General features: G+C 45.6%; 1 protein-coding gene across 1 annotated transcript; it reads left to right on the top strand.

Moving 5' to 3' along the window:
* The first annotated feature begins 927 nt into the window (after positions 1–927).
* On the top strand, positions 928–10799 carry LOC116721685 (RNA-binding protein MEX3B). The gene is made up of 4 exons (XM_032565570.1): positions 928–1507; positions 2038–2610; positions 4638–4879; positions 4959–10799. The coding sequence occupies exons 2-4, from the start codon at positions 2103–2105 to the stop codon at positions 6180–6182; spliced, it is 1974 nt and encodes a 657-aa protein (XP_032421461.1). The 5' UTR covers positions 928–1507; positions 2038–2102; the 3' UTR covers positions 6183–10799.
* Positions 10800–11233: the final 434 nt, after the last annotated feature.

The following is an 11233-nucleotide window of genomic DNA, read 5'->3' as shown; positions in this document are numbered from 1 at the left end:
ACAAAGAGTAATAATATTTAATTAATACTTTTTGTTTTCCTTTTTCAGATTTTCACAGTTTCAAGTTTCAAGGGATGTGCATACTTCCACAAGGCACTGTAATTATTTTTTAATTACTTGTCAGAATAATAATAATAATAATTTAGAGTGTTTTGACCAATAATTGATCAGGAATCCAAAATCCTCAATCTGTGCCTTCTCTATAAACTATAACTGGGGATTCACAACAATATATCCTGTGGAAGGTAATTGCTGATGTGTTGAAATGTTGCATCTAATGTGTTTTTGCAACAAACGCACATACAGCACTTGGCAAATTATGAAATAAGATGTATCAATCGAACAGAAGTAGCTGAAAGAGATGTTTTCAACAATACCTTTACTGTATGAGACAGTATATATTTAAGACCTTTTACCCGGAACCCCCTCTCCTTCCTGTTTCACCTTAAGTGAGGTCATCAAAAAAAAGAAAAGAAAGAAAAGTGAGATTGAGTTTCTTTATATCAGGGTGTAGAGGAACGCCCTCTGCTGCTGGTGCATCCTTTATCACAATTTAGCTCAAGTGTTTTATTATTTCAATTGCTATTTTTGATTAATTGTTAAAGGCGTTGAGATATAAGACCAGCTATTTGAATCGTAGAATTAATTTGAGTCGTGTGATTTCAACGCATACATGGGCTTGTATTTAAGATATGTATTATTATTTTTTTATGTATACTATACACATAAATGGTCTCTTCGGTGTGTTTTAAGGTCAGTAATCAGACATTGCCAAGTTATGCCTCTTGCTATAAAATAAGCTATGAAGCAAACAATACCACTGAGCATGAGCATCACTCGGGAGGTGTAATTGGACCACCCCAAACACCTCATTGGTAGCCATGATGAACACACCCAACCATGACCATATACTTTTATTTCAATCTACTCATTTTCTGACCTGCCCGCGCTGTAACCGGACGCGTCAAACACAAATTCCCTAACAAATTAAATCAGAGTGTCGCATATCGGGAGCCGGAGCGGCAGCAAGCGGCGCATCGATGCTGCATGTGGCCTCTGAACCCATTGTTGTGTCGCGGCTGACGTCAGTGCCGTGTGTGCGGCAGACGGAGCGGCGTACGCCTGGTGAGACAAAGGCGGCGGAGCGAGCGGGGTCAGGCGGCAGCACCGAGCGGAGCAGAGAATCACTGGTTTATAACTCAAAGGGAACTCCCAGCCTCGGGTTTCAGCCACGCTTCTCACTGACGAGACGGAGAATGAAGACTCAGCGGCCCTCCTAGGAGCGTGCTGTGGCCGTCGGGGAAGACGAAACAACATCGGTGCCCCCTTTTTGCTTTTTAACGTTTTTTTTTTCCCCTTTCTCCAACGCCCCCCATTTAGCTCGGCTAGTTAGCTGTCGCGCTAAGCTCATTGCGCTGCACTGATCTCCTCCTCCTTTCTTGCTGCTTCTCGTCTTTCCCCCAAGACTGAACGACAGGCGAAGAAAGGATACCAGCGGTCAGATAAAGTAAGTTTGTGATGTTTCCGCGCTTGTTTAATTTTAAAAAACAACACGGCTCTTTTTTATATTGAACACAAGTTCGACTGGCAGAGCGGAGCTAAAGCAGCTAGCCGCGGTGCTCCCAAACAAAGGGGTCGACAACGTGACTGTGAGCCGACTGTGGAGCTAGCTTGTTAGCCCTCTTCTTTATGCTAAAAACAGCGTCTGTTCATTCTCTACTTTTTATTTTAACTGTTCTGACACGCGCGTCAGCGACGGGTGATACGGCTATAATTCCTAGTTTCGTTAATGTTGAGAAATACTTTAATTCACTTGTGTTGGGACAAGACAACAAGCAGCCTGCTGGATGGGCTCAGTTGTCAGACAAGCTGCCACAACAGACAAAGCAAGCCGCTCAAATCAACACTGGTAGAGCTCGTGCTGTTGATTGGTACTCCCCTCCACTCGTGTTTTACATATTTATTGGAAACTCCTTATTTCCCCCCCCCCCCCCCCCCCCCTTTTAATGCATTTTCTTTTTTGTGTGTGTTTTTCAGCTGAAGGTGAGATCACTCCTAACAAACTGGCATCCGTGATCTGATGTGAGATCCACGGAGAGACTATGCCTAGCCCTTTATTTCACCCCGAGATAATGGACCACGACGTGGTGATCAGCAGCCAGCACAGTGGCGTGGCTCTGCCCCGGGAGACGGACCAGGACTCCCGGGATGAGGACCACCAAGAAGTTCTCCGTTTCGCCCTGGACCAGCTGTCACTCATGGCCATGGATAAAGTGGACTGTGGGGGCGGCGGCGGTGGAGGCAACGGGCTTGTGGACACTCTGGACGGGACCCAGGGTCCGGGCTCTGAGAGCTGCAACGGCGTGGGTGGAGGGGGCTACGTGGATTTGCAGATGTTGGAGCATCCCAGCGGATCCCGGGACTCGCCGACGTCCTGCTCTCCGTCTCCGGAGTACTACGGCTCGGGCGGGTACCACATGGCCGGGTCCCACTCCATGCTCCACGGGGAACAAAGCTCCGTCCTCTGCAACAGGAAAAGAAGCGTGAACATGACTGAATGTGTGCCTGTCCCCAGCTCCGAGCATGTCGCTGAAATAGTGGGGAGACAAGGTAAGAATGCTGATTGATGATTATAATTATTGCTTGTTTGTGTTTGTGTTGGAGTCTGGCTTGCTCTTTGTTTGGGTGGCTGTCTGGTGAGAGGGGGGCTCCCTGAACTTAAACCCCCTCAGAGCTTGAAGCATGCTGCTCAGGTCGCCTTGTTTTGGTTTTTAATAGCGATCATAATGCGGACTCTGGCTCAAAAAAAAAAAAAATAAAGAGGCACATCTGGGCTGTTTTCCGCCTTTATTTTTCCTCAATATTTTGACAATAATCTGACAAGAGAGTGGGAGAGTGAGGGTGGCTGATGAGGAGGATGGAGGGGGAGGGGTGGAAGAGGGTCAGACAAAGCGGCAGATTGTCGGGAGTCTGGACGTGTCTAGAAGCCTGCACCAAACAAAGAAAACGTAGCGAAATCCCGCTCCGCTTGTGCGTGGCGCATAAAAAGCGACCGCTTTCCTCACAGACATCGCACCTGAACGCGAAAACGTGTCCATGTCTTGTTATCGCGATTTCTGCGCGGATTTGAAGCTCAAACAGGGGCAAAGCAGGCGCACAAACACGGGACTGGGCGGTGTAAACGCCCTGCACCCAGCGCTGTCTGCCGATGCTGCCGAGCGCCTGCGAGCCGAGCCCCCTTTTCCCCCCACAAACAAAGCATTTCTTTACGGCTTTTAATCAACATGTAACCTGAAGTGAGGCTGGACGTGTGTTTGGGCTCGGTATTTTCGTCGCAGCCGCGCTAGCGTTACGGCATTGTTCTCTTTGTTTGAAAAAGCCATGCTTTCTGCTTCCCAGAATGACATCACGCTCAGTGCGTCCCATTGGTCGCCGGCAGTGAAGCCCTCGCATTTAAAGACACAGAGCAGCGGCGGAGCTGCCGAGGCCAACATTACATGACAGACACTGCTGCAGCTACCCGCTTTTACGCTTTGCCTCACTTGCAGCTAGAATACCTGCTGCCATGATCGCCCTGGCTCCATTTGATTGTCAGTAATGGCCGGTTTTAGGCCAGCGCAGGATATGAACAAGGCAGACGGCAGGTAGTCCTGATTGAAGTCGAGCATTTTCCACATGAATGGGGGGAGGAGAGTGGGGAAGAAGCAGGCATGTGTTTGTGTTTATATAAGCCATTAATGCAGTGTGAGCAAGTCAATTTAAACGCGGCCTTATTAGCATCACTGTTGCTACTGATTTTACTATTTTTAATGATTATCGGTATTGTTTTTACTGCAGGCATATTTCAGAGAGGGATTGTTTTCTAGCAGCACTAGTGTATTTATACAGCGTCATCAACACGTTCAGCACTGTTAGGAAATTTATATATATTTTTTGTTAAAATTATTGCAAGTAAGCAATTTACATTTTAAGCTGTTTGCTTTTATTGAGCAATTGTAGGCATGGACCTGAAAAAATGCATGGTATTATAACCTTTGTTTAATACTTGTGTTTTTTACAGTGTGTTTGTGCTGTGATGTATTTGCTTTCACTGATGTAATTGGTGATGGCTTCAGGCTAAATTGCCAGTTAAAATTGTATCATCCTTCTGAAGATGCTAATTAATGTGTCTCATTGTACTGTCTCTCTTTAACCTATTTTTAGGAAATCAGACAAATCACCCTTTCAACACTGCTAGACCTATGTTTTCTCACTGTTTTGGTATTTGACAGAAAAAAATCTCTGTAGTGTTTAGATTTGCAATAAACTCCATGCTCGTGGAAATGAAAGTAACCTAATGTTGACATCTGTTGAATTTTGAAGAACTCATAAATGCCCGAATCACATTGATTGCAGTATGGCAACTAGTTTCAGTTTCATTGAGCTTTTTTGTTTAATTCATGTGTGCATAGATATTTGACATAATTGTATAAATGATTGTTTTAAATTATGTGATTGAAACTCTTAGCCCTGTTTCAGCAAGTACTTCATGTCATTTGTTACATTATGCTGTTGTGTTATTTACATATGTAAAAGATACATTAGGTCAAAGAGCAATGTGGGTCTAAAACAAGTTTGTGTGGCTCTTACTTTTCCAGGTTGTAAGATCAAGGCCCTGCGTGCCAAAACAAACACCTACATAAAGACTCCAGTCAGAGGAGAGGATCCGGTCTTCATCGTGACGGGGCGCAGGGAGGATGTGGAAATGGCCAAGCGTGAAATTGTATCTGCAGCCGAGCATTTCTCCATGATCCGGGCGTCTCGCTGCAAAGCTGGAGGGCCAGGCGGAGGAGGCTCTCTGCCCGGCCCTCCTCACCTACCGGGACAGACCACCATACAGGTACAGAATCCGTCTGGGGCTTGGAGAATAGAAATGGCTGAAATCAAGGTTGGAATAACGTCTTTCTTTATCAATCCAGGTGAGGGTCCCCTACAGAGTGGTTGGTTTAGTCGTGGGGCCGAAAGGAGCAACCATCAAGCGCATCCAGCAGCAGACTCACACCTACATCGTGACCCCCAGCCGAGAGAAAGACCCCGTCTTTGAGGTGACGGGAATGCCGGAGAACGTGGACAGAGCGAGAGAGGAGATCGAGACCCACATTACCCTCCGAACTGGAACCTTTGTTGACCTTCAGGGAGACAACGACTTCCACACCAACGGGACTGACGTTAGTCTAGAAGGCCTCGGCTCCCTCAGCGGGGGGCTCGGAGCTTCTCTCTGGTCCAGAGCAACAAGCCACCACCCTGCCCCTCCCCCTCCTCCACCCTCCCCACCGCCACCTCTTCCCATGTCCATGCACCACTCCTCCAGCCGGAAGATGTCCTCTTCGGTCGCCTATCACACGCACAACGGCGGCATGAGCTCAGATAGCTTCAGCTCCAACAGGAAGCCCACCGAGGGTGGCAGCCCCACCAGTCCTTTCAGCACAGGCTCCAGCAGCGCCGGAGGTGGCTTCACCTTCGGAGGCGAGTCCACCCCAGGACTTGCTTCCGCGGACGAATTGGGCTTCGAGTTCAGTGCTTCCAACATTTGGGCGCCTTTTGTCAACGGCGGAGCCGGGAGCAAGACCTCCGCGCCTTCTCAACCGCAGCAGCCCTTGCGCCGCAACAGCAGCGGCCTCAGCGGCGGCGCCATCACCCCGCGACTGTCTCCGACTCTGCCTCAGGAGACGGGCGTGGGCCCGCTGGACCACCCTCTGGCCCGCCGCGCCCAGAGCGATCCCCTCAGCACTCTCTCCTGGCTGCAGTCCGGCAGCACGGGCGGCGGCGGCGGCGGCTCCTTCTCGGGCGCGTCCAGCTCCAGCTCTGGCGGCTCGTCGACCGGCTACTCCTCCTGCTCGGCCTCGTCCCTGCCCGGCGGCTCGCCCACCGACTCCGAGGGAGGCGGCAGCAACGTGGGCATCACCTCCGGGATGCTGAGCCACCTCAAAGGCAGCTCCGGGGTGGCGGCACTCGTCGGCGTCGGCCCCGGCGTCAACAGGGACTGCTTTGTGTGTTTCGAGAGCGAGGTGACGGCGGCCCTCGTGCCTTGCGGCCACAACCTGTTCTGCATGGAGTGCGCGGGGCAAATCTGCCAGTCGGCCGAACCCGAATGCCCTGTCTGCCACACTCCGACCACACAGTGCATCCGCATCTTCTCCTAATGCCACGGGCAGCTGAGTGGGTGGAGCGGGGTAGGGGTGGGGAGGCAGACGGACACCAGCTGTGGTGGAGGAAATGGAAGGAATCACACTAATAACCTTCACACAGATGATGGACCATATTAAATGCATTAATAGAGATGATGATACTTTACGGATGTTGATATATTGCTGATAACTGTCAAGTTGAATAATACCAATAATAATAATAATAATGACTTATTTTCCGAGGGAAGTGGATTGAAACTTGTCTGCAGACAGTCGGGGCTCAGACAGTCTCTCAGCGGTGAACTTATGGAAGGAAACTAGTGTCTTATATCTCTTCAGGCCTTCATTTTGACGTGGAGTGGCCCCCCCTGCGGGCCGCCTGCCCGCCTGTTTGTCTCCACGCGTCTTCATTCTGGCTTCTTCAGATCTCTGCCTGCTTTTCTCTCTCTCTCTCTCTCTCTCTCTCTCTTTCTTGCTCTCTCTCTGTCTCACAGCCTTTTTTCCTTTTGACACTTTTGTACTTAACAGATATTTTTCGATAAAGCTGTCAACGAGGCCTGCACTTTTCTACTCCTCATTTTAACGCCCTCGACTCCCCCAGCCCCCAATTGTCCTCCGCGCTCTTTCACTCGCTCATGCTAAAAAAAATTTTTAATTCCTTTCGTGACACAAAGTGGAAATGGTTCTTGGAACATCCTCATTCTTTATTTTTAGGTTGGCATGTTTGTCAGGCACCTATTGGAAAACACTACACTTCTCGAGGAACCTCTTCAGGATGAATTCTCAATGCCACACAATACCTAGCCATTCGATAAATAAGCCAAATGATTACTGGGAACATGCTCTTTGATTCAGTTTGGTAACACGTTGGGTGAAATTTGGATGAGTCCTCGCCGCATAATTAGTGTGGCTGTTTATTATTGTGTAATAAGTGAGAAATGTACCATTTTTAGCGACGCTGACGGCCTGTGATTGTGGTCGGTTTGTATGTTTAGACTGCCTGACAATCCCTTCACTTCTCGTGTTTGTGTTAGTATGATGCCCAATCGCACCAGTGCGTCATCACCTGGAGAGGGCGCCGTTTCATTCGTCTGATCCAAATCGTGTCTGTTACACTTAAATATACTCGTTTTTAGTGTTTTGTTTTTCTTTTAGTAGTTTGACTGTTGTCTGTGTAGTGTGTGGGTAAGACATATTTTGAACTCTATGACGAGACAGGGCTTTGATGTCACATGAGAATGTTTAGTCCAATACGGTTTAGGAGAGAAGACGAACAAGGGACTTGAATTTTAGTTTTCACGCACTGTAATCCCTTTGTTAAAAGAAAAACAAAAAAGAGAAACAGCTCTTACTGTTTTCGTTTCCGTCTTCCACCCCTCTCGGACAGCAAAGCTGTCTCTCTCAGATGACACTGTTGTACCTATAGATGGATTCAACGTCACTCCACTTCCTTCTCCCCCAAATGGCTCCTCCCCCTTTTGGGGGCGGTGGTGGAGATGGAACAGTTTGAATGGGAGTAAATGGGTCTCTTGAGGGGCTTATATAGTGATAAAAGTATAAAATAAACCAATGTTGAATGTTGGCTTTAGGTGTTGTACCTTCGGAGACGTAGGTTGGCAATTCTGTACAGAAAACCTTTTAGGTTAATAGGCCTAAATATCGTGACTATAGCTGGCTTCGACTGAAGTCTATAAAAATAGTATTGAATCTTCATATCTACTAGCAGTTCTTGCATTAATGGCGCCTTGGGTGAGCTCATCTTCCTGCCACCACATAGCCAATCAAAATTGCAGGAAATCCTCAAATTTCGAAGGGGAGTCCCCCCCCCACAAAGGATATGAACACTCTCCCTTCTCTCAGCAGCAACCAGGGGGTGCCAACTCTCCGCTGACTACACGTGCATGAAAGTCATAGAAAACCCCGTTTAAGCTTTCTGCTCTTTGTAAAAATTGTGTCGTCCGCCTTCATGGCTCATATTTTAAGGAACTGAGACTGTGTAGACATAACTTCATGTATTTTCTCGGTAATTAATATTCCATGTGCTTTAGAATGATCAACATTAGTTAATGATTAAAAGAGCAATGAGAAAACACTAGGAAAACCATTAAGTTTGAAGTAAAAAATAATATATACACTGGCATATTTCATGTTGAACAATTGTATTTTACAGATCACGTATCTCATGAGTTAAAAATATAATTTCGAACAAACGGCGACTAAAAAAAATATATTAAATGCTTAGTCCTAAAATGTACTGGTTCACCCCAATGGAGGCTGGCTTAAGTGATTAATGTAACGTTACCAACTGGCAACAAGAAGCTCTCTAATATAATGTTTGACCTCGTCTGCCATGGTATCCAAACACCTAAAACTAATAGACATTTGTTTGTTTAATGCTTATATTGTACCCTGGACCCCAGAAGTTAGCTCGACTCCCATCGACTTTCCATTACTCCCCCATAGGGGCCCAAGTACCCGGATGTGTTAAATCTATCTATACAGCGCTGTACTCTCCACAAAATGTAGTGCACTATATAGTTAGTAGTTTGAGATTCGTCCTGTGTTTCATAGCATTACTCCAATAAGGCAGGCACGTCCTGTTTGGTGTTTGTGTTTTTTTTTTTCCTTGGAGAAAAAAAAAAAAGTTCAACAAGTTTGCAGTAACTGCCTCTTATAGTGTTAAAAACGCTGCATTTCAGGCAGCGGAGTCTGTTTCGGTGGCCCCCTTTCTTTTGTTTTTGTTTTTTTTCTCTCATAGAATGAGACAAGCCATGACAACTAAAATAAACATTCTCAAGGGCTTCCTCTGACTGCACACACATACATAATCACACATGTTCAGGCTCACACCGTATAGGAAGAATCAACTTATCCTTTATGGCAGCTAGTAGCTAGGTCATCCAGGGCTTCCAGACACTTCTTGTGTTCCAATCCCAGCAGCTGCAGAATGTTTTTTGCTGTTTTTATGTTTAATCAGTTTTCCAGTCGTCTCTGCGCGCTCATCTCATTCGGGTCCTGTTGGTGTGTAGTGTGACGTTCCCCACTGACCAGGACGGGTTGCAGGGTTTATGTTTTTATATTTTAAGAGACGACGAACAGTGAATTATACAAGTTATGCTTTTGGTGCTCCAGTTAGTTTCAGCGTGGTTGCAGTTCTTTGCTGCTTTTCGAAAGGTTCGCATTCACACACATATATATATATATATACATATGGTTTTTTTGTAACGGTAGGAGAAAATGCAACCCGGGAGCTGGAACTTGCTAAGTCTCTACAAAGACTCATCCATGGTGCTTTTGGTGCAACTCCCTACTGAGTCTCAGAGACGAACAAACCCACTCGTTATAGCGAGGGGCCGCCATTTACTTCTCAGAACAACAACCACCACCACCACCCCAACATCCCCCACCAGCCCCGGGTGCACCGTAGACCCGACGGTTCCCCCGCTCTCGTTCTCGTTGCGTTCCGACCGACAACAAGCCCCCCCTTTTTCCCGCCCTTCCTGTCGGATCCGTTGCTGTTGTTTCGCGTCTTCAAACTGGGACCAGATGCCGGGCTGTCTGAATGAGCACATCTGTGATGACTGGTGCGAGTCTGTTGAGGCCCTTTCTTTGAAACTGTCCAGGCTGACGTGTTGAAGAATAAATTGTTGTATTCTGCCAGATGGGTTTTCATGTTAAATCTTTGAGCATTTTTTATTGTTTTTTTTTCTGGCCAACGAGCAAATGTTAGGGTTGATGTACAGTAATTTTAAATGTTAAAAAGGTTAAAAAAAATTTATTTTCAGATTGACTTTTTAAGGATTTTTTTTGTCTTTTTTTTTTTTAGCTAATTGTGTCCCCATCCCCCAATTCCTTCCTTTTAAAGTTTGAAAACAGGGTTTCCTGAGGCATGCGAGTCAGTGACCTCCGACCTTTTTTTTTTTGTGATTAGAGGGGGGATGCTAAGAGAGCCGTGCCAGGGAAGGGGGTAACAGACTCCCCTCAAGCCCCCTGCTCTCTCCTATTTTTGCTTTAATTCTCTTTGTATGCAGAACCAAAATGTTTAAACCGTCGGCGAACTAGGTTTCAGGCCTAACCTGTGTGTGTAAATACCCTGGATACAATCAACAGGATCTTGTTTTTCAAAAGCAAAAAGGACTTAATTGAAGATAAGTGTAGTTTCTAAAGAACATGTATCATTATTTGTAAGTTAACCATCTGCATGTCTTCAAAGCCACCCGGCATTAGCTAATAATTTTTAAGATGAAAAACAAAAAAAGTTTTTACATGTTTTATTTTTTACGATTTTATTTGCTTACCTAAATATCCCAGACAATAATGTGACCCTTTTTATTACTTCAAAATTTTTATTTTTTATTTTCCACTTTTTATTTTTGTTTGTTTTCCTTTATTTCCTGTGTACTACATATAGGCAATTTATAACAAAATGAGAAAAATTATTGAAGAAATTTTAAAATTGAAATATATTTTATTTGAAAGTTTATGGACCTTTTAACCGTGAGCCGGAGAAATTGTATAATCGTATAATTTGAGCTGACTTAACGGTTATGAGAAATGTATCAAGAGTTTTATTTTTTATGCTTCTTTAATAAAGTCTTGTTTTTTGGTTTCATTTTTTTACTGTAAAAAATACCAGCTTGTGTCTCTTGTCTTTATTTCTAAGGGGCTGGTTGGGTGGAGGCGCACCAGCGTTGAGCCGCAGCTGGAACCACATGGTGGCAGCAGACGCACAGCTGCAACCAAATGAAAGCCTGTATAATGGAGGGGTGTGTAGTCTGCAGAAGCACTTCATTAGCATTAAGATATGGCTGAAGCTTAAGAAATATGACTCGTGTAAAAAGGTAATTTACCCTAGTATTTCAATTTGATGAGGGGAACTCGTATTAAATAATTTATAAAGATGTATTTTAAGTCGGCTGAATATGGCTTAGAGATAAGAACCTAAAATGCATTGCATCAGATGTTTTGATTACATAGGATTAGTAACATTTGTCTTTTTTTAATCCTTAAATGTTATGTTGTGACCTTGACAAGGGGAAGATTGCTGACCTAGAGGCCCTGCATGT

The sequence above is a fragment of the Xiphophorus hellerii genome, chromosome 6 (assembly GCF_003331165.1).
Source record: "Xiphophorus hellerii strain 12219 chromosome 6, Xiphophorus_hellerii-4.1, whole genome shotgun sequence".
Classification (NCBI taxonomy): domain Eukaryota; kingdom Metazoa; phylum Chordata; class Actinopteri; order Cyprinodontiformes; family Poeciliidae; genus Xiphophorus; species Xiphophorus hellerii.
This window is presented reverse-complemented; position numbering and strand designations above follow the sequence as displayed.

What these genes read in the sequence shown, in the direction of transcription:
- LOC116721685 (XM_032565570.1), top strand. Translation starts at nt 2,103, where the DNA reads ATGCCTAGCCCTTTATTTCACCCCGAGATAATGGACCACGACGTGGTG. An exon ending in TGAAATAGTGGGGAGACAAG is followed by an intron (nt 2,611 to 4,637) that starts GTAAGAATGCTG and finishes TTACTTTTCCAG; the next exon opens with GTTGTAAGATCAAGGCCCTG. An exon ending in CGGGACAGACCACCATACAG is followed by an intron (nt 4,880 to 4,958) that starts GTACAGAATCCG and finishes TTATCAATCCAG; the next exon opens with GTGAGGGTCCCCTACAGAGT.